The 22,209-nt window shown below is 55.1% G+C and overlaps 7 protein-coding genes across 7 annotated transcripts; 4 read left to right on the forward strand and 3 right to left on the reverse strand.

Moving 5' to 3' along the window:
* Positions 1–1,711: 1,711 nt before the first annotated feature.
* On the forward strand, positions 1,712–3,262 carry TRIREDRAFT_110088 (uncharacterized protein; the record flags this gene model as incomplete). Its single annotated transcript, XM_006967600.1, has 1 exon — positions 1,712–3,262. One exon carries the CDS (start codon positions 1,712–1,714, stop codon positions 3,260–3,262), a length of 1,551 nt encoding a protein of 516 aa, XP_006967662.1.
* Positions 3,263–4,212: 950 nt separating this feature from the next.
* Positions 4,213–6,395, reverse strand: TRIREDRAFT_50707 (uncharacterized protein). The gene is made up of 3 exons (XM_006967681.1): positions 6,145–6,395; positions 5,949–6,076; positions 4,213–5,891 (listed from the first exon to the last, which is right to left on the reverse strand). The coding sequence occupies exons 1-3, from the start codon at positions 6,384–6,386 to the stop codon at positions 4,525–4,527; spliced, it is 1,737 nt and encodes a 578-aa protein (XP_006967743.1). The 5' UTR covers positions 6,387–6,395; the 3' UTR covers positions 4,213–4,524.
* Positions 6,396–9,289: 2,894 nt separating this feature from the next.
* TRIREDRAFT_66163 (uncharacterized protein) lies at positions 9,290–10,510 on the reverse strand (the record flags this gene model as incomplete). Its single annotated transcript, XM_006967682.1, has 2 exons — positions 9,290–9,794; positions 9,876–10,510. The coding sequence occupies 2 exons, from the start codon at positions 10,508–10,510 to the stop codon at positions 9,290–9,292; spliced, it is 1,140 nt and encodes a 379-aa protein (XP_006967744.1).
* Positions 10,511–11,378: 868 nt separating this feature from the next.
* On the forward strand, positions 11,379–12,016 carry TRIREDRAFT_66433 (uncharacterized protein; the record flags this gene model as incomplete). Its single annotated transcript, XM_006967601.1, has 2 exons — positions 11,379–11,547; positions 11,613–12,016. The coding sequence occupies 2 exons, from the start codon at positions 11,379–11,381 to the stop codon at positions 12,014–12,016; spliced, it is 573 nt and encodes a 190-aa protein (XP_006967663.1).
* Positions 12,017–12,795: 779 nt separating this feature from the next.
* On the forward strand, positions 12,796–13,940 carry TRIREDRAFT_50712 (uncharacterized protein; the record flags this gene model as incomplete). Its single annotated transcript, XM_006967602.1, has 4 exons — positions 12,796–13,118; positions 13,237–13,345; positions 13,420–13,763; positions 13,827–13,940. Coding segments are annotated over exons 1-4 (618 nt in total), but the record flags the coding sequence as incomplete, so codon positions are not given.
* A 1,924-nt stretch (positions 13,941–15,864) lies between these two features.
* TRIREDRAFT_80475 (uncharacterized protein) lies at positions 15,865–18,848 on the reverse strand (the record flags this gene model as incomplete). The annotated part of the gene is made up of 3 exons (XM_006967683.1): positions 15,865–17,060; positions 17,130–17,286; positions 17,342–18,848. The coding sequence occupies 3 exons, from the start codon at positions 18,846–18,848 to the stop codon at positions 15,974–15,976; spliced, it is 2,751 nt and encodes a 916-aa protein (XP_006967745.1). The 3' UTR covers positions 15,865–15,973.
* Positions 18,849–19,293: 445 nt separating this feature from the next.
* TRIREDRAFT_5048 (uncharacterized protein) lies at positions 19,294–19,748 on the forward strand (the record flags this gene model as incomplete). Its single annotated transcript, XM_006967524.1, has 3 exons — positions 19,294–19,321; positions 19,383–19,522; positions 19,599–19,748. The coding sequence occupies 3 exons, from the start codon at positions 19,294–19,296 to the stop codon at positions 19,746–19,748; spliced, it is 318 nt and encodes a 105-aa protein (XP_006967586.1).
* Between the last annotated feature and the right edge of the window lie 2,461 nt (positions 19,749–22,209).

Genomic DNA, 22,209 nt, shown 5'->3' on the forward strand with positions numbered 1-22,209 from the left:
GATGCAGCTTTGACGCGTCGCGAACTTGCGATTCTAGATGGATAATACCAGCAGCTCACTGGACTGGCCTGGGCTGGACTGGAGCGAGCAACACCACTAACAAACAGCGCTCAGGCTAGTACCGGAGCGGTAACCGGTGGTGGGGTGTTACGGTTCGTGTGAAGAAGCATGGATTAACGCATTCTCCGTGGTCCGCTGAGTGCTGTATGAGCTCACGTGACTTCGCGCCCGATTCGACCAACTTTCGACTTCTCGTCAGTTCATTCAATGCTGCTGCAGCAGCTCATGCCGCCCACAGCTGACTCAAGCGCAGAGCTGTCTGTCGCCTTGTTAGCGCCCAAGCTTCCCACGGACCGTCTGGTGTCTCCTCCAACCAGAAGCCCGAACGGGGGCACCTGCTATGCAGCAATGGCTCTCGTACGTTCACCTTAACCCTCTGGAAGAAAAGAAAATATAGGAAAATCCAGCCTTCGGTTGTCAGTCAGGTGGATGAACCACGTTCCTTCTTGTCTTTTAAGCGCCTGGTAATATCTCTTCTGTACCGGAGAGCGTGGTTTTCGCAAGACAGAGAGATTCAGCACGTGGAATACAAAGGGTCTCGGCCTCTTGTACCTATCTTTGATGTGAACACAGTGTCCGTTCGGGACCACGTTGTTTCAACTCTGCGGTAGGGCATGAGAAAGCTCAACATTTTGAGCATCCATGTCAACAAAGCTGGTGATGAAGCCATCCAGAGTGGCATGTGAAACCGTGAAGAGTACAACAATGACCACAGGGAACAGCGGCGCAATGCATGTACACTCCCTCACTGAAATACAGGGTCTCTGGGGCCGCTAGTGTAGCTGGCGCATGTGGAGTGCAAAGCTTGAGCTCTAGGAGGCACTCCAGCGGTACTTTTAGGCCGTCAAGACTCATGACGTTTTCCGCCCATATTGCACCAGAATTCGACCACTTCATACAGTAAATCTTCATTTTGCACGGCTTGATCTCGGTATTTCAAGGTACTCTCCCCGTACCTCGCATCACATGGGCCTCCCCCCCCCCCCCAAAGGCTGGGGAACAAACTTGGAACCACTCGAGGCGTCTCGCGGATGATCATCGAGGGAAGCATCGGCAGCTTTTAGGCTCGTGTCATCCTTCACAACCCAAAACCTTGTTTATCTTCCATTCAACTCTTGCAACCGTTCTCTAAGCATCTCCATCATCATCGGCCTTGTATTTCCTACAGTCCTGACGTCTCTTTTCCCTCCTCCCATCTTCTTTCTCCCTCACATCCTTCAACTACGATCGCCCTTTTTTCGGCTTCCTCAGCACTCGCCCTGTTATCCTGACGCAATCCGTCGATCCGCTGCCAGCTCATTGTCATCACTCTGCGCTGTCCAATTTTGCCACCGCTGCCGACCTGCAGATAAACACGACCAACTTCGTTGCTCTGGACCTCGATATCTGATACGATATATCTGTCCAAGCTGTTGGGAAGGGTGTTGATTCCTACACCATTCGCTGTATCAGATCGTCGTGCAACCCGGCTTACACGGACGGAACCCATGAACAGGCTGCAGTCATAGCCCTGCACACTTCCTCTCCCGCCAAAATGGAAGAAGAAGCAAATTCGACTCCCATGTCGACGCCAGACACGAACTCGTCTGCCAACGAAGACCGTTCGCCGCCCGCCATGGCAGAGGCCGAGCTCGCCTCCCCCCTGAGCTCGATGCAGGTGGACAACGAGATGCTCGACTCTCCCACGCTCAGTGCCACGACTCCCAAGAGCCGCGGGCTGTCGAGAAACCCTTCCTTTTCAGGTAGCAGCAGCACCTACCAGGATGACTGGGACGCGCTGCCGCCGCTCGACCGCCTGACGGTGCTCGACCTCCTGGACAACTTTGCCCTGCCGCAGCAGCTGGAGAAGCTCCAAAGGGGCATCTCCGCCCAGACGGACAAGGTGCGGCGGTCCCGAGACGCCTTCAAGTCAAAGACGCAAAACGCCCGCGACCGAATGGTGGAGGAATGGAGGCGGCGCGTGCCCTCGGCCGACGAGCAGCTCGAGCGGTACCGGAAGCGCATGCGGCAGCGGGTGGACAAGCTCGGCAAGCAGTGGAACGACACAAAGGCCATCAGCCTCCGGGAGAAGATATCCTTCATCTGCGGCGTTATGAACATCTTTGCGAGCGGATACCTCATGGGCGGCTACCCGGAGTACTTTCACATCTGGTACACCGTCCAGCTGCTCTACTTCATGCCCATCCGCTTCTTCACCTACCACCGCCGCGGATACCACTACTTCCTGGCCGACCTGTGCTACTTTGTCAACGTGCTGCTCATGCTCAGCATCTGGGTCTTCCCGCAGTCCAAGCGCCTCTTCACGGCCGCCTACTGCCTGGCCTACGGCAACAACGCCGTGGCAATCATCATGTGGCGCAACTCGCTCGTCTTCCACAGCTTCGACAAGGTCACGTCGCTCTTCATCCACATCATGCCCTGCGCCACGCTCCACTGCATCGTGCATCTCTTCCGCCCCGAGGAGCAGATGAAGCGCTTCCCCGCCATCTTCACCATCAAGCACGCGATGCCGGGGTCGCCGACGGCGTACGCCAACGTCCTGTCCATGCTCGCGTGGAGCACCATCCCCTACGCCATCTGGCAGCTGGGCTACTACTTCTTCATCACCGTGCGCCGGAGGGACAAGATTGCCGCCGGCCGCCCCACGTCCTTCACCTGGCTTCGCAAGTCGTACGCAAAGACGTGGCTCGGCAAGTTCGTCCTGTCCCGCCCGGCCGCGCTGCAGGAGCCGGCCTTTATGGTGATCCAGTACCTGTACGCCGTGCTCACCATGCTCCCCTGCCCGCTGTGGTTCCTCAGCCGGTGGGCGTCGACGGCGTTTTTGCTCGTCGTCTTTGGGTGGAGCATCTACAACGGCGCAACGTACTACATCGACGTCTTCGGCAAGCGCTTCCAGAAGGAGCTCGAGGCCATGAAGGCAGACGTCCTCAAGTGGCAGAACAGCCCGGAGACGCTGCTCCAGTCGCCTCAGATGGCGCCGCAGCACCACGTCGTCGTCGTCGACGGGGGGCCGCCCGCGCAGGCGACGAGTCTGGACGCGCAGCTCGCGCCGTCGCCGATGAGGCCCGACGCGGGCAAGAATCGGTCTGTCAGCCTCGATCACATACCGATGCTCGATGACAACTTCAAGATGGGGGCTACGGGTGTTGATAGGGGCGATGAGGGCGCTGCGAGGGAGCGCAAGACGACGGGTCAGGACTGAGGATGAATTGACGCTTTCTCGAAGGATGGGCATAAGGGAATAGAAGGACGATGGAGTCGGCAGTGGAATCATGTCCTACCTGTGAAAGCATACTGCGTGGATGACATGACGAGGCGGAAAGTCCGAGGTCGGAGTTTAATGTATCTTTGGTATGATATCCTGTCAAGTTCTCTTTTTTTTATGTTAATGGTTATCTTTATCCTCGTTTTTTGTTACTTGGATTTAGAATATGGAGGGATCCTTCCTTGTATGAAGAGATGGACGGAGTTTTCTTGCCCTTCATCGCACCTTTGCCGTGTTTTTTATGCTCAATGATAATGAACATTCTAGGTAGCTAAGTATACATCTGTATTCTTCATGCATCTACCCAAAATGGTTACATCTGCATCATCATCAATACCTACATAGTATCCCGAAGAATTCATCATCAGCACCGACACCAAGAATAGCCAATTCACCACCCAGTCAAGATCATCAAGTAGATACGTGATATATTGGACTCCGATTCCATGATCAGACAACATCTCCCGTCTTCTCTATAAATCCGCTAAAGCCGCCGTGAAGCAAGCAACAACAACAACAAAAATCAAGAACCGCTAAATAGGGCCGTCATTGTTCCTGTCTTCCATCCCAATTCCCATCCTCATTCCTTGATCATCAGTAGACAGGGAAAGGGGAAGAGGTTAAAGAGGCATTTCGTGAACGTCAAAACTAAAAAGCACAACGAGTCCGCTTTCTGGCAGCACTCGGTATATATAGCCTCCCCCAAATCAAACCCAAAAGACACCCAAAAACAAGAAAGAAAAAAAGTCATAAGTCGCCGTAACGCATGAAGCGATACAGAGTGGAAGAAAAAGATTGTGGAGAGAGGGGAAGAACGAAGAAGAAAAGGAAGAAAGGGAAGAGAACCCTCTCAGCCACCGCGCCAGATTATGCCAAATGTTACAGTTGAATGAATAGGAGAGCCGTGATCGCGTTTCATTTCCTGGCACCCTTCAATATCCCAGACCGACGCCGAGTCCGAGGCTCGCACGCGTTTGCTAAAACGACACCCTCAACTCCTCGCGAAGATATGATCGAAGAGGAAAGCAAAGAAAATGGGGCAAAGACCTTCCCAGTAAAGTCTGTTGTCGAACGAAGTGAACGAGACGCCCCGGGTATGTATAAACATAAGGAATAGAGCGCCTTGTCAAAGGAGAGACGTGAATTCAACCAGATTTTCAATGTCCTGCTCATGACTGAATGCAGCCAGAGGGTTAGATCTATCGGATGATTCCCCAGTCGGCAAACTTGCCGCCTCCTGTCTCGCCATCCTCGCGAGTGCCCGGCCGTCGACCAAATACCGACCAGAAGCGCAGAGTTTCGTCGCCGGCGCCCGTCACAATGACTCGCCCGTCGGGGCTCATTGCTAGGTACAAAACGCGGTATGTGTGTCCCGTCAAGCTGGCTACTTGCGTCATGGACGGGTACTTCCACACGACAATCTGATTCTGACTGTAGCCGTGCGTCGAGACGATCTCGTTCGAGTTCTTGGACCAGGCAAGGTTGCAGACCTGGCTGCCGGTGTCGATTTCGTTAACAACGGTCCCCTTGACGGTGTCGTGGAAGATGATGCGCCTGTCGGCCGTGCCGCCACCGGACGCGAGCAGGCCTCGCTGGTGAGGTGACCAGGCGATGGCCTTGACGGCAGCGTTGTGGTCCGAGAATTTCCACAGCGGCGTGTCCGAGAGCTTATCCCAGACCATCAGCTTATTGTCGTTGCCGCCGCTGGCCAGCTGCCCATCCTCGCAGTTCCACTTGAGTCCGCACACTTCTTGCTTGTGCCCGACGAGCTTGTGGAGCCACTGGTCTGGTGCTCGAACGTCGCGGTGGTATATCAGTCGGTCGCGCGAGCCAGACGTAAGGATATGTGAGTTCCACGCCAGCGATCCGACCCGGGCCGTGTGTCCAGTCATGGTTCTTAATCTTCTAGCTTTCTCAGCGTCCCAGATCTGGACAAGACCCTTGCCGGTCCCTATGGCCAGATGTGTGCCCTTTTGTATCCAGGATACGCTCGTCACGGTATCGTCTTCCAAGGTGCACAGCTTGTTGACCTTGCTGGTCTGGGCATTCCACATGTACACACTGGATCCGAGCCCGACCCCGAGTACATTCGCACTGCCCCAATCGACGAGGTTGAGGTAAAAGTCGTCAGCTAGCTCGGGTGCATCAAGGACCTTGTAGGGTACTTTGCTGACTGCCCGAGGCTGGCGACGCGGGCTGAGGAGCATCTGCTGGCTGCCGAGGCGCACGGGGGAGAGGCTGTAGATCTCGGCTCTTGTGTCCAAGTTGGGGCCATGCCGGCTCTGGGGGGTTTTGGAGGGAGTAAGGTGGCCGACGGGATGGCCATGATGGCGTGGTGAGAGATATGAGAAGAGGTTCTTGTGAGGAGTCGAAGGGGTCAGTGATGAGGGGAGGGTGACTGCAGAGGTGTGACTGGGGGGAGTGTGAGATCGCGTGCCGTCCTGAACGACAAGCGATGTGGCCGGCAGGTTGTTGTCCGGCGAGAGGGCGGGCGTCAGTTGAGGCACTGATCCCTCAAACAGCTCCGCACGCAAGAGCGTTGAATATGTGCGGTTGGCTTCTTCGGCTATGATCAGGTCAGTTCATTGGGCTCTCTCATCAAAGCATCGCGGAGAGGGCATACTCTTCTGGAAATGGAGCTCGCCTTGCGGCGTCCTCTTCTTATGCCTTGACGGAGTAGCGGGAGATGCGTCTTCATGCAAAAGACTGAAGCTGGCCTGCAAGTCCTGACCAGTGCGAGTAGGGATGAAACTGCATAGACTTTTGTTAGCAGGGCGTCTAGATGCGGGCAGAGCTGCCTCAGCAAGGAAATAACCTACCGATCGCCGTTTATTCGCTGGCGTTTGCGATGCGGACTTGCTCCTGGAGTGCTTTCTCTTTGAGGGTGCTGCAGCTCTCTGCGTAGGAGGTTGTCGACGGCATCGACGTCAAAGGCAGCCGGGTGAGCCACGTCGCTCGCCCTGGTCCTGCTTCGCAGCTGGCGCATCGAACTGCCACTGCTTTCGGCGTTGGGCTTCGAGTCCAGACGGGCGCGATCTGACGGGGGAGGAGGAGTCGACATGCGGGCGGAGGTTGATGACGGCGGCTTTGATTCGCCCATGGTCTTCTTGGAGGCACCCATGGCATCGACGGGCGATTGGCTGCTCTCCTTGGGGTGCGATGCTGAGCGTGGTTTGGCGGGAGCAGCGAGAGCGCTGTGAACGTCGTCAACGGAGGAGAGCGCAAAGCCTGGCGGCGGGTTTTGCTCCAGGCGAAGAGAGGCGGGCACCGTTTTGTCGGGGCGCCGTGATCCTCGATGCTCGGTCGTGGGTTGTGCGGCGGGGGGGCGGCAAAGATTGAATTTGGCTGGGGTGAATTGATGGTTGCGGAACCTGTAGTCAAGAGACGGACAGTGTTATGCTAGCAAGCGACCGTGAGGAAACGAGCGAGCGCGCATCCAGTCACAGGGCGAGGCCGACGCCGGTGGTCATGGAGCAGAAGCCAGCCAGGGAGAGGGCGAGTGGCTGCGGCGGGTTGGCGACCTATCGCATGCAACCTGGAGCGCTGATGTTGTTGTTGCTCAGCGTCGAATCAACAGCGATCGCACACGGGCCGGCTGCGTTGAGTGGTCCAGAACGGGTACAGAGGCAAAGACAAGGTCGAGAGAGCAGAGACGAAAGCCAGTCGGCCCCGGATTGTTCGGCGTGCTGCTGATAAACCGCCGTGCGGGCAGAGCGAGGGGGGTTGGGGCGGTTGAGGACGGGCTTCGTGAGGGCTGTGAGAAGTTGCAGAAGGGCTGCTGAGGGAGGTTTGGAGCTGCTGCTGGCGCTGCTGGGGAGATGCAGCGGCTTGATTGACGGGCGGTGCGCCTCGTGCTGGCGGGCAGCTGGGGGAGAGCTGGAGGCTAGGCCTGGTTTGGGGGGGGTTGACGTGCCAAAGGGGGGTGGAACAATAATAACACTGTGAGGCCGGGAGTGCTGCTGGCGGGAGAGGCGCAGAGGAACGACGCGGGCGGCGTCGAAACAACAAATAATATTGCCAAATGCGCACCGCAACGCCAGTTTGCGCTGCTGCCATTCGCTGGGGCGTCGTGAAGGTGGTAAACAAGCAGGGCGGAGGTGATGCGATGCCTCGTCTGTTGATGTGATGATCTATATTATATTGCGTCTCGCCCACCCGCTGCGAGGCTTGGCTGTGATGGTCGTCACAAGGGTGTTTTCTTTTTACTTTATCCTGAGGTGACGCGATGTGAACGGATTGATTGTTCAACGTCGCCTTTACTTTCTCTTCAGATTCTATTCACCTTGGCTTGATACTATGGTGTTCGTGGCCAGGTGCTAGAATAGCATCTCACGGGTGCGAATATGGCCCAGGACACGAAACCCGGTGTGCCAAAATGACCTACAGCCAATCCATATGCCTTGCTGGGCCTTAAGCAGGGCGGCTTCTACGCCATCAAACTCAACTCACATGATGTCCAAGAAAAACAACATCTGCCTGCAACGCCGCGAACAAAAACAAAATCAACAATGCGAAGTCGGCGGTGTCTGTCTGCATCGGGCGTCTCTGTCACGGCGCTGGTGCTTTGCAGCGCTGGATCCTTGGTTCCTACAGACGGAGTGCTTGTATGTGGCCACACGTGCCTCGTGCAAGCACTATGTACAGGGACCTTGCACGCATCTACCTACTTGATGGCTGATTGATATACTACCTTACTTGTTGATGGCAGCATAGATGTGACAAGATGCCAGAATCATCCATGCTTGTCACCGCAGCACGCTGAAGGAGGGGGGGGCGCTGCTGCAGGAAGAAAACGACGCATCACCACTTGCAGCATCGCCATTTGCCGCCCGTCCCTGCAGCTGTTTATTATTATTGTTGTTTGTTTTGAGGTTCTCGACGTTAATCATCTCCTACACGCAGACCTGCATGGGGGGCCTTCCATGGATAATATGTAAACACTGACCTGGTCAACAACATGACATGACGGGGGGGCGTGTGTATCATCCTCATCTCTCTCCCGCAAAAACTACAGTTCTCATGACGCGCCCAGTGGCCTGTCAGTGCTTTCTCGTCTCTATTGAAAAGAAAAAAGAAGAGCAGCGCACCAATGAGCGCCCGCGATCCCCATGTGGCCCTCCCTGGACCCCTGGACGCATCCCATCTTTCTTTGGCGCCCCCGCGAGCTGCACGAGGGGCGCGTTTTTTTCGTGCCAGGCGTTGCGTTGCGTTCGCCGGACGCACCAGTTTCGCGTCAAGCGTTTTAATGTGTGCTCACTCGCTCGCTTCCACCTCTCCATCTGCCCACTTCCAACGCTGACGTACAGTGTTCTTACTTGTCCGTCTACTAATAGTAGGTAATTGATGTTGGTTCGTGTCTTGGGGCCGCTGAGTAATCATGATGCTCGCGATGTTCGTCTGGTGAATTGTGATGAACAGGGCAGGGGTTGTGCTGAACACTTACATAGAGCTTTAGATGTCCTGAAGCAAGGGGCATGCTTTGACATCAGTATGGGGACCAGATCTCGTCTGGTCAAAGACAAAACGCCCAACTGCTCAATCAACATTACGTAGTAGTATGCTTGTTCAAGGGGGCTATCTAGACTGTAACATCCAAAGTCCAGAGATGTGGCCAAACCCTTCACCAGGATACTCCAGCAAGAAGTTGTTCATCTTGAATCTTCTTCTTGGCATATCATGTGCGAATCCCCCTAGACTCACTACTTGGTTGATACAACATAGAGCCAGCCATATGTACATGGCCATGCAACACTTCAATGTCAATTCTTGGATTAATCGATAAGGGTTTCTATTGGAAAAGGTCATGCTCCATGTCCTATTCATGGTTTCTATCTATCAAACAAGCTGCGAAAATTAACAAGAGAAAAAAAAAGGTGCTGTTCGCTTCAATGTTATCAGTGCAGCCGCCGCCATCATCTGTATCCCATCCCTCCCCCCTCGTTATATCCATGGGTATGGTAATATTTACGCCTGGGGCTCTGCTTGGGCAAGCAGTCGCTCCCTCCAGCCGTTGCAGACATCCTCGAAGCCGCCAATGACTTCTCCGCATACACTTGCGCACTCCCTCTTCTCCAGCCGCTCGCTCCAGTTTCCCCTCGTCAGCCACTCCTCGCCCTGCTCCCTCAGCTCATCCTCCTTTCTGATCTCGGCCACGAGCTCCTTGGCGCTCTTCAGTCTCCGGCTGGCGGCGGCGGTTGTCTGCCGAGACATGTGCAGCGTGTCGGAAAGGTAACTCAGCGACTGTATCAGTTCTGATGTGATGGAGTGCAGCGCCGTCAGCGAGTTAAAGGCCGACGTCGATGGCCGCGGCATGTCGTCTGTCAGGGATACGAGCAGCGGCATGAGGGTGTCGATCGTTTCGACGTCGGGCGCGGGTGCAGGCGGAGAAAGCAAGGGAAAAGTGAGGCTGTGAAGCTGGCGGGTTTGGTGCGCAAGATGCGTCGTCAGTGCCGAGTGTGCTGTTATAAGCCTAGAGAGAGGGGGGGGAAACGTCAGGATTAGCATCACGAGCCTCCTCCCACACAGCAACGTCGCCAACGCCCAGACTCACCTCGAAGCGCTGCCCTCGACGCTAGATTGCGACCCCAAGTCGCGAAGCTCCTGAATCACCCGCTTCAGCACATCGTCCGCTGTGCCTGCGTAGTTATCCGTCCCGCGGATGGTGAGGTTCTCGACAGCGTCAATCTTGGCCATGAGACTCGGAGGGATGCCGGCAATGTCGAGGTCTGAGTCTGAACCGTAGTCGCTGCCATCGTATAGACTGGACTTTCTCTGGTGGCCCTGATGACCCTTTGGGCGCGGAGAGAGCAGGCCTGCGTCCCCCTCACTTCGTTTCGCATCGCCGTTTGCCGACGGGTTTTGCGCTGCGCCGTCGTTGTGTCCCGCCTGGTCTGCCGCTTTATCGTACTCCTGTCCCTCGGCGTCGTAATCGCCCTCGTCCCCTGAGTCGGAAAACGCATCCGCCAGCTCATCAGCCAGGTTGCCCATTCCGTTGCCGGCCCCTGTTCCGGGACCGCCTAGCACCGCAAGATCCAGGACATCGTGCTGGTTCGGGCTGTGCTGGAACGACGGTATTGCATCTTGCGCAGAGGATCTCGAGAACCGCCGAATAGGAGGCGACCCGGCGAAGCTGTCGACTGCTGAAGAGTTGCGCGAGTGTCGTGGAGTTCGCGGCGACCCGGGCATAATGGTTGAGCGCAGGCTGGTGAGGAGGCCTCTTGGGAATATATATATAACAAATGCGGGATCTTTCGGGGCCAGGGAATCTGTATTTTTCGCCTATCCTGAGGCACGATATATCTTCAAGTTGTGATATGATGGCCTCCAGTTCGGATACTGGCATCAAGCAGAGGCACGAACTCGGAGCCGTTGAGATGCAGGACCAGGAAGCAGAGGAAACACAGAACCCCTGGTCAGGAACCAGAGCCAAAGATACGGTAAGCCAGCTCCTATCGTGATAAGATTGACGGGGTGTCCAGATACCTGACGTTACATCAGTGGCAACTCGAAAAGCGTGAAAGTCTGGCAGCGGTGTAGCTGTCGGGAGGTACCCTATGGGTACTCCGAGGTTCGCATGCGTCTTGGCCTCGCTTTCTGCACACCTTTAAGCTGCTGTGGCGTTAATAGGAGGGGCTAAGCAGGCAAAATGTGGTGCTACGTTTGACGGAGCAGTTGAGGGAACAACAACACGTTCAGATCGAGAAATACAAATAACATCCATATAGAGCTTATTGAAGGCATTTGACTAGTATATAAAAATACATTTTCTCTTTATATATTGTCTCGTCAAGTCGTGGAGAGTTTCGACCTCTGGTGCCTCTTTGACCAGTGTAAGTGGGCTCACCACAATTCTTCCCTCAGTCTATTAGTACCGGGGCTGAGAGAAACTCAACACCTCAACAGCGGGCCACTTGCGGGAATCCATCTCTACCCTCAATAACAGGCACCTATAGTCACTTTACTTGAGAGATAACTGCCAAAATCTTGGTCAGTAAAAACAACTTGTTATTCTCGAATAGTAGCCGGCCCTAAGAGCAAAGGCTTTCGGCCAACGATGACCACCTTTCGACGATTTCGGCCTGACGATGTCAACAAATTCTCAAAGTGCAACCTGGATCCCCTGACGGAGACATATGAGCTCAGCTTCTATCTCCAATACTATGCGAAATGGCCCTCACTGTTCCAAGTATGCGAGGATGCAGAGGGAAACATTGTTGGATACAGTTTGTCTCCCCCTTCTCCATGACAATCTGTGCCGCATTTGCTAATCAATGCATTTGTTCAAAAGTCATGGGCAAGGTTGAGTCATCGCCAGACGCATACAAATACTCAGAGCACTACCTCCCGTGGCACGCCCACATCACAGCCCTGACGGTAGCACCGGAGGCGAGAAGGCAAGGCATTGGCAAGATCTTGGTTGAGCAGCTTGAAGCTGCGGCCGATGCCCACAACGCCTGGTTCATGGACTTGTTTGTCCGCAGCAGCAACTCAAAGGCCATAGCGTTCTACAAGGAGCTGGGCTACAGCGTCTTTCGAGTGGTCAAGGACTATTATGGAGAGCACGCCACCGATCCCGACAAGGACAGCGAGGATGCGTTTGACATGCGCAAGTCGATGAAGAGGGACGCAAAGCACGAGCACGTCAGAGACGATGGTGAGAAGCACGAGGTACACCCAGAGGATGTCTGGTGATATCCGCGAGGTTAAGGAGGGTCTCGGCACGACATCGACGGGGCTTGTGATTCTTGAGAGGTCCTTTGACCAGATGGGATATGTCCTTTGTTGCAAGAAAGAAGGGGGGGGGGTTCATCTGTTGTCCCGTTTGTTTGTCCTTATGTGAGAGGAGTTGCTGCCACGGCTAGTTACCTTGCGTACGGCTGCTGCGACGCGCAATTAGATTTTGAAAGCCATCACCGGACTATTGGTACAAAGAGCAATAGAGAAACGGGCGGCGACGGCATCCATGAGACAGGCAGGACTAGGTACTAGATAGGCATATACGAGCAGGGCCATATCGGCGAGGTATAGGTTAGGATGCCACCTGGGATGCTGTGAATTCGCACCGCCTCACACAAGATCTGTCCTTTCAGCAGTACTCCATAAAGATACCTAAGTACCAGATAATTGTGACACTTGTGAAATTTGGGGACTATTATATTGACAATTGCTCATTGGCAAGCAGCTCATAAATCCAGGCATCACCTTATTCGAAGGATGGCATGCAAGGTGAAACATGGATGGCCTTTGTTCAGCTTATCAAAGCTGAGGAGGTCTCTCTTTGTCAGGTCAGGTCAAGGTACTCCAACACCAACACAGCAAAGTCGCCACCCGGTTGGCCCAAGCTTGGCCGTGCCTCTCACCTTAGCCTCGCACAGCTGACACTGGCTTGACGGGTTTCCCTTGCTGCGAGCTTCTTTTCTCTCAGCCAGCTCATCCCTTCATTTGCACCAAACGAAGCACCGGATCTGACGTTTCCTGTCCATCCTGCCATTGACCGCCGACGAGCCTCGCTGGTGTTGTTCTGGCCTCGTTTGTGCTCGCCTCGCCCTCCAAGCAACTCGCCTAATCATCGGCTCTCTCTTGTCACTGTACATCTTTTCGTGTGCCACCAGGTTTTTTTTCCGACCAAGCAACCTCTCCCTTCGACTGCTGTCAAGTGGGAAGTCAACCGCCAATCCATCACCCAGTTTCCCGGTCTTCGCCCTCTACTCACGCCCGTCCATCTCGAACCACCTGGCAAGCATGGCGACCACTGCAATGGATTACGAAGCCGCTAATGGCGACCGCTACGAAGGTACGTCTGCTCAGCTGCGAGGGCGATGACGATGGTCGCCTCTGCTCTTTTCCCGACGCGTTTGTGCCGCGTGCATTCGATGAATTGGACCGTCGCTGACACATGGCCTTTTCGCTAGACGAGGCTCCTCGTTACGAGCGTGACAACCGAAGCGCCTCGCCTCGACCTGCGCGCGACGACGCTGGAAGCCGTCGCCGCTCCATGTCTCCCTCTGGCCTCGTCGATTCGTAAGCCTTGACCTACCTATGTCCTGCCCTGCCCTGCCCTGTCTCGTTGTCGCACTGTTAACCTGGTTCTGCAGCAACATCAAGGACGCTCCTCCCAAGGACGACGATGATGGTGCCATCAACCCCGGCTCCAACCTCTTCGTCACCGGAATCCACCCTCGCCTGTCCGAGGCTGAGGTCTCCAAGATGTTCGAAAAGTATGGCGAGGTTGAGAAGTGCCAGATCATGCGCGACCCTCACACCAAAGAGTCCCGTGGATTTGGATTCGTCAAGATGGTCACTTCTGAGCAGGCCGAAGCCGCCAAGGAGGGTCTCCAGGGCGAGGTGATTGAGGGCCGCACCATGAGCATTGAGAAGGCCCGTCGTGCCCGCCCTCGTACTCCCACACCGGGCAAGTACTTTGGCCCTCCCAAGCGAGGTATGTCGAGACCTTTCCATCTTCCCACTCGCTGTTCCTATGCTGATCAGACTCCCGTGATAGACCCTCGTTCTCGCTTCGATGACCGCCGCCGTGGCGGCTACGGAGGCGGTGGCTATTCTCGTGATGACTACTACCGATACCGCGGCAACGAGAGGGGCTATGACCGCAACTATGAGCGAGGATACGACCGGCGATATGAGGAGCGTGGTGGTGGCGGCGGTGGCAGTGGCAGCGGCAGCGGCAGCGGCAGCGGCGCCGGCTACGATCGCAACTACCGAGACGATCGACGATACGACGACCGTGGCTACGCCGGAAGAGACTCTGATCGCAGCTACGACCGCGGCTATGAGCGTCGCGACCGCGACGACAACTACGGCCGCGACCGCTACAACAACTCGCGCGACGACCGCGGCGACCGTTACGGCGCTCGTGGCGGCAACAGCAGCGGCGGCTACGACCGCGACCGATACGAGCGTACCGGTGACCGGGACGGCGGTCGATCTCGAGAGCCCGCCGCCAGCGGTGGCCCAGCATACGGCGAGCCTGCCTCGCGACCCGAGGCACGCGAGTCCTATGGAGGTTCGATCTGACGATGAATGCAATCCGTGGGCATGGGCGCTAACTGTACCAGGTCCCGAGTCGGCTATGCACTGATGACGCCGTCGTTTCTCGGCTGCCCTCTTACCGATCCCTGACGAACAAGACGCCCTTGTCATTAATGGACTGCCTGTTGCTGCTTATTTCTCCTTTCTTTACGTTTTCTTTTTCCTAGTTGTTCTTGTTTTATTTGTCGTGTCCGCAGTTTGTCAATCGACCTCCATTGGACGGCTGCGGACTCTTCGTCAGGATCTGCTCGATTAGGAGTCTCGTGCGATATGCGACAGCAAAGGGAAGGGGAAACAAAATTCGGGTTCTCGGCCGTCGCCGCTGATATTACTTTTTTTCTTGCTGGTCGGTCTTGCGGCTACGGAATTGCGCATGGGCCGTTTATGGGCAGCTTCCGGATCTTGCAGAATCAATCACTTTCGTCACGTTTGCGCCAAAACCCCCTTTGATACCGTTTAACAACCTTTCTCAACAGCTCGCCAGAATGTCAACTTCAGGAGCCTTGCAATATCTATTCCCAGACGAAGTGAACCTCGTGGACCGCTGAAGCCGGCCGTGCAAATGTCCCCAGGTTTTTTGAATTCCAGCTTTTAAGAAACCGGACATTTTGCGTTGGCCGGCGACGGACAATCTCTGGACTCACCTCAGCCTACCAGCCGATGATGAAGACAAAAACACCATGAGACTGCTAACTTACCAGCCGATTAAACCAGTAGCCAACGTAAAAACCTCATCACCCTACGCCAGAGCCAGCACAGCCGCCGTAATGACTACCGCCGCACACAAAATGCAGCTACCTATCCAACTACCACTGAAACAAATTCCGTGCACGCAAAGCTGTTTGATCAGCATTCGGGGCCTTTCTGCCGGCCGACTTGAGCCTTGGCAGAATTCTTTCTCTCGATCAAATTCAATAATTGATTCAACATGCTTCGCCCTCTTTTGCTCCGAACGACGACATTGGAAGGAGCCTCTGGATGACATGACGATAACTTGAACACGGCATTTTCATCGTCATATGCCGTCATATCATTCTACTTCCCGCAAAACCCCCCCCCCCCCCCCCCCCCCCCCCCCCCCCCTTCCTTTCCGTATGGTTGACATGCTAACAGGGGACAGGCTTCTGTTCTTGTTCGAAACATGCTCTCCCGAAAGCTCGGCTCGTATCTCAGCGGTTTTGGGCCGCGTACAAAGCATAAGATGACGTTGCTTGAGCCCACGGTACCAGCAGCTCGGCTTGCTACGACGAGGAGCTTGCTTCATTCAGTTGCTGGGCTCGACAGGCTGAACAACATCCTAGATTTAGACCAATCTCTGCTGCTGATATCGCGTGGCATTACATACGGTAGGAGTACTAATAGTTTGGTAAAGACGCATGCCTTGCGTCGATATGCTGTACATCAAAGTACGGATGCATAATTGGGCGTCTAATCTTGCATGCTGACAAGGAAAAGCCCTCCTGATATCCATTTCTGCCCTTTTGCTTCTAATCTGTAGTACATAAGCCAAGCCCTGCCATTCATTGTTCCCCAGTAAAGCTAGGTACCTAGCTGTAGAATTTATCGTATACTATTAATAATTTATTATTCCATCGCAAACAATCAACTCTCGGTTGCTTCTCGATTGACGTTGGCCCCAATCAGCCAACCAACCCCTGAAACAAGGGTCCCCGTGGCAGCCTCTCTGAGCTGATCCCTCTTGCGTAACCGCTGTGGCGCCTGGTCGCCCGCTGTACTACTGGTCGCGGACGACGCCAAAGATGCCGCGCCGGCGAGCGACGATGATAGGCTGGACAGCTTCGTGAAGTTGCGCGATGCCACGCTGGCGGTCGCCCGCGATAGGTCAAACAGCGACATGGGTGCCTCCTCGGCCTGTTTCGACGCGGCGGTGGCCGTCATGTTCCTCGACGATTGCAGGCCGGGTGGCGGCGTAGCCTCGAAAGCTCCAGGGACTTCGCCGGCTGCGGCCCACGAGGCTTCCGCGGCGGCTTCCTCGGCAATGGCGGAGTCCAGCTGCTCCTCGCAGCGGCGGAACGTCTTGAGGATCTCGAGCAGCTGGGACGTGGGTGCGACGCGTAGGGCAGTGGCCAGACACTCGATGCGCTGCTCCAGGTGCCGGATCTCGGGGTTGCCGCTCGCGATGCCCAGGTGCGTTGGCAGCAGGGTCCGGTCGGTGCGGACGTACTGCCCTGCTTTGAGGGCGGCCTTCCAGGACCACTCGTCTTGTTCCTGGCTTGCTCCTCCTTCTGCTCCTCCTCCTCCCGAGGCCGGCGCCTCTAGGCGACTAACCACGTAAGAGTACGCCGTCTCAAAATCGTCTTCCCTCAGCGCGGCTTCTATGCACAGCGAGATGATGAGCTTCTCCGCTCGGACGAGCTCTTTGCTGTTGTCTTCCGCCGGGGAGTCGAATTTGACGGAGCGGGCTTGTTGGGTGATTCCCGCGCGGACCATGTTGGCTGCCATTTCCAGGAACTCGGGGAGGCGGGTGTATGCTTTTGGATTCTGCTCCAGGACTTTTTCGATGATGGATATGGGGTCGGAGTGCACTCGAAGGACGACGGGCTTGAACGGCTCGCCTTGCTTGAGCGTGAGTCGGTACTCGCTCAGGGCATGTGTGCATCGCAACAGGGCCTCCACTCGTTTGGTGGCTGGATGCGTCTTGTTTAATGTCTTTGGGAACGAATGAATGCTGAGGAGAATATCAGTATCATGGTGTCTTCTTGAGACCGTTTGAGTGCCGCGAAGCCGTAAGACTTACATCTCATCACACTTCTTCAGCCCACCTCTCGACCGGTTAGGATTGGAAGCGTTGTCGAAAGCGCGCAAGGCCGCCTGATAGACCGTGTCCTGTATGACTTCAGCAGCAAGTGGCTGCTCTGGACTGTCCTCGTAGATGCTCTTAGCAAGGCTATACCCTACAAGCAAGTTAGAATAGTGGGCATTGATGGGGACGGGCTATTTGCTTCATACGTGAACTGGAGAGGAGAGCTTTCAGAATCTCCGTTTCGACGAACTCTTTGGGTACAGCTCCGAGCATGCCTCTTGTTTCGGGATCGGTAGACTGATGCCCATCGAGGCCCCAAGTGTTCAGCCATAGCAGCTTGTCCCTTACTTGTGACCAGTATCTGTCCTCGTCCCCGTGTACCTGAGCGGAGGCGCTTCGAATAAGTTTGGTAACTTCTCCCTTCTGCTCCCGTTGATCTTGGATGAAAGTGAGATCGCCGGCTTTTCTAATACAGCATGGTACACCCAGGCTGGTACAGATAGCGGCGCTTAGTATCAAGGCCGTCAGTAACGCCATTGCACCCTCTGTAGGGGAGGTTAATGTATTTTGTTCCGAAAGCAGATCGTTTCTCATGTAAGTCGCAGTCTTCATGCCAATGTGCGAGGGCAAATCAGTACCGGACAAGCTGGGCAATTGACAGAGCGCCATCTCCATTGTGGGAGGAATGTCACTGTAGCCAAGCATCGTCCGTATCTTGTATACCATCTGATAGGTGCCAGAAAGCGCTTCTGCTGTTGTTTCAGGGATCAGATACGCAGACGCCAGTATCGCTCGCGCGTAGCTCTGTAGCAGATATTCGTGCTGGGTTTTGGTGAATTCCAGGTCGTCCACCTCCCCCAGATCTATGTCGTTGGGCCCTCCCCATTGGTCTGCTACAGCGACGGCAACCGTCCAAGACGTTGCTGCTTGGTTAACGAGCCATTTGAGAAACTGTGTCCAGCCGGCGGAAATATGCGACGATTCCACGTCGTGGGCAGCACTTTGATTGTCGCCAGCAGGCGTCGATGTCCGTCGACTTCTTCCATAGAGCCACGGCCCGACCATTCCTCTGATATCACGACCGATGAAGCCTTTGTCTTCCTCACGACCTCCCGTCCGGGACAGCAGATATAGCACGGCGGCTGAATCCGAGAGCTTCTGAAATTCGAGGAGAGAGTATGCCGGATTCTCATCGGCGTAGTACTCCACGTTTCTTCTTACGTAGGGGACCACGATGGACGTTGCCCACAGACGAAGTGCTGGCGATTGTGACAGAAATGGAGCTATGAGACTCGGTACTTGTGATAGGAGACCAGCTTCGCTATCCATCTTATAAGACCTTAGAACCAGAAAGCTGCTGATGGGGTTGTCGTGAAAGTCGCTTGGCATCTCTGCCGACACAAGCCGCTGTAGATGCAATTTCCTTGCCTGCTTGGCGGCTTCATCTTCAGACAAGTCCTCAACGGGAGTTGTGTCCAGTTCGCCCTCGGCATACCCTTCCAGCTTATCCCTGGCCAGTGCGAGTAAGAAGCCAGCATAGGTCGAAGGATTCACAGTTTCCGGCAGATAAGTGAGCAGAATCCTCAAGAGAAGCTCCTTGTGCAGCACTTTGGCCCGCCGACTAGCCAGACGGGCCAGGCTCTCGATGTCGCCGTGTGTCGCATAGTGAGCGGCGAGCAGTAACACCTTTCCGGGTGAAAGCAGGGAGCTCATCTTGGGGCTGATTTGCCGCAGACGAGGCTGCGGACCGTCCAGGCCGTGAGGGCCGGTATGATGAAGGTGAAGATGCCTCCTGGCGAGCGAATCTGGCTGCTTCTCAATGACGAAAATAGCTGTGATGTAAACTTGGAACTGGCGACGACTGCGAGCATTGTTGATGCTGTCATCAGGAACATTATTGAATTAGCGGGACTTGGCCGTCCCGATTCGCCAATGGGGGGCATTCCAGCTGAATAACGGGGCCGAAGCACTAACGGGGCAAGGCCATCTATCCAGTGGTACTCGTAGCGCCATACCTCTTCGCTGCGGTAGCCGGGTACTGCTGTTAGCGCTCCTTTTGAGCAGTAATCTCTATCCCGATGTACCGATCCTGACGAGCATCATTGGCTGCAGCAAACGGCGAACCAAGGCGTCGCAACATTCAACGACTCGGCACATCATGGCTTCAGGATATGGCATGCATGGCGGTATGTGCCCTGAAGCAGCGGGTATCTGCTGAGGCATATTGACTGACTCTGCGTTTCCCAGGCGTCGGCCGTTGCTTTCCTTTCTGGCAGGAGGTCATGGCCTGCTATGTTGTCAACACCTCGGCCTCCGACGACTCGGGCAAGAAGAAGTGCTCGCCCGTACTAGAAGACTACTACGAGTGCCTGCATCACAAGAAGGAGGTCCGTTTCTGTCTGGGAGAGCAAGACGGGTGCTGGGCAGCCGGGGGGGTTCACGGTGCTAACGAACCGGATATAGCATGCGAGAGCGCTGGCGTTGCAGGCTGCGTACGCCCGATCTCAATCAGCGACGGCTCGAGACGATGCGCCGAGCGCGAGCCAGATCCGGAACCTGGGGCTCTTGGGGAAGACGGAGGACACAAAAGCGGTGCTTGGGCAGGGGAATTGAGAAGATGGACACGGCGCGGGCTTCGATCTTTTCGGCGTGAACTACAACCTGAACCCCTTGGCGCGCATAGATAGCGCAGCAAGATTCAATATAGGAGAATCAAGCGGATTTGGAGTGTGTGCCTTGGGTTTGTTTCCCCCGGTGGCTGTGCATTGGCAACGATACTTGTGCTGTGAGGCTGGGGGGCTGTTGGGCCTTGACGCTGGCAGTGTGTGGTTTCTTCGGGTTGTGGTTGGAAGACGGATTTTACAGCCTTTGCGAAGATCTGTAGTTTTCCAACACAGACCTGATTAAGAGCAGGGCTGAGAGATGCAGCTCCCTGGCCTTGTTTCGCAGCTCTGTCGTTGAGGAGCTCCCAGCTTGAATCATCAAGCAATGTGCGCATACTAACTCGTACCCTCACCTTATTGCAAGACTCTAACAGGATATCCAAGTGTTGTTGTTTAGATTATGACGAGCTCACTGCAAGGTAGACACCAATTCCATTCTACCAGCCGCCAGCACTCAACACAGTGAGCGAGTGATGACTGCTGGCCGCAGTCCATTCACTGACTTGCCAGCTGCATGGTCCACGTTTTTTGCCCTGCTTCCCCTGAGAGGTTTGATACGTGGTGCCTGCAGACCGTCTTCACCTCATTCCAGCATTCCCTTGGCAATCTGGCAGCTGTCGTTTCCATTTCCCTGCCACTTTGTCATTTCCTCCAGACTCACGCCGGCATATCATTCATCTTCCCTCCGCAAAGATGCCCTGCTTGCGAGGAATCGAACTGTCCCTCGTCGTTCAGCCAGACTCGGTACAGCTCCCCGAGTTCCCACACCCTGATGCTTCTTCAGTCCGCATTGCGTCTGTTGGCGATGCCGTTTCCACCATCCAGGACCTTGACGCTGCCTCTCCTGGCTCAGACTCGCCTCGAATTCAAAAGACAGCACCCAGGGCTTCCGTCTATGTCCCCTCGACACCAGGGTCGCAGTTCATGGTGCAATACTCGGTCCATCGCCATCCAGAACCGGCATGTTATCTCTACTTCAAGCTGTTCATCAACGGGCGCAGCATCACCAGCTGCGGAATCAAGCCTGGAGCGGAGGCAGGCATCATCTCGCGAGCCCTGTTTGAGCCGAGCGACAAATGGCATCTGCAGCAGAATGGAGTGCTGCTGAAGAGGAGCGGGATCGAGTCGAGGTCTTTCTGCTTCGCCCCTGGGCCTGATGCGGTTGCCGCGGCCGATGACGGGGGCCTCATTGAGATTCAAGTCTTTCGAGCAAAGAGCCGGAGGAGGAGCACGCCTCAGTTGGCGCCATACCGAGACCAAGAGCAATATGGCATAATGTAGGTTTCAACACTGGGCAATCACGAGAGAGTTGGTTCTTGGAGAGTGCCGTGCTGCGTGTGAAGGCCCAAGCTGATGAGCGTGGCTCAGATCGCCTTCAACAGGGCTCCTTGAGCACCCAGAAGACGCCATCTACTACGAATGGAATCTACAAGACGCAGTAGACGCACCATACGCGACGTTTTGCTTCCACTATCGTGCGTGGTCCTACCTGTGGGATCTAAATCTCGTCGTGGATGATGGCAACGCTCTGCTACATGATGACAGACTGTACGAGAGATTGGGAGCAGAGCGATATCATGTGGGAGCCCATGAAGTTCCGAGAGAAGAGTTGGGGACAGAACTCACTGATATGGAATTGGTGCGAGTCACTCTACATGATGATACTCGAATTCCTTCATCACGTCTCGATGGCGATTCCCATCGCCTCACTAGTCTTGCTGAAGTGGACGAGGAGACACTTCTCATGAGAGATAGAAACAACAATCAGCGTCGCCGTCACAGGAGATCCTCATCCTCTTCAACGAGACCAACAAGAAGGACCTCTTCACACGCATATGCCCAAACGACGAGGCTGATGCTGCTCCCGCCGGTCATGGAAGAAGACGTCTTCACAGACTCTCACGAGTCACCAGAGCGCGGAACGATGTCCGCATCTACGAAGCGCTTCTATGCTCACCAGCATTTCTACTCGGGCTTCCGCCGACCTTTGCCCACGGTGAATGAGGTGCCGCGACTAGAGTGACAACGGGGGTGACGGAGAAAAGGAGTGGGAGAGGGATTGTATGCTTGCAGTATGGCGCTCAGGGGGGTTTATTTCATTTGATGGAGATTCGATGCTACCATAGGGCCGAAGAGTCTAGTAAATGTAAAGTTCCTGTATGTCCAGATCAATATTCGTACTTTGATGTATCAGGTGCTCTAGAGGAGGAAAACGGTCACTTGTGAGACTCCTCTCAACTCTTATTATCGAGGCTTCTCTTTCTCAAGGCCAACACTCAAAGATGATAGTCATATGTACACATAATTCAACCATGATTCTACTCCTCAAGTCATCCGGGGCTGTTTACGGGATTGCCAGTTTCACTTGCTCCCACCGCTGTCACAACGCCTTTCCCCTGTATTCACTCCTC

This window comes from Trichoderma reesei (genome assembly GCF_000167675.1).
Source record: "Trichoderma reesei QM6a unplaced genomic scaffold TRIREscaffold_18, whole genome shotgun sequence".
In the NCBI taxonomy this organism is placed as follows: domain Eukaryota; kingdom Fungi; phylum Ascomycota; class Sordariomycetes; order Hypocreales; family Hypocreaceae; genus Trichoderma; species Trichoderma reesei.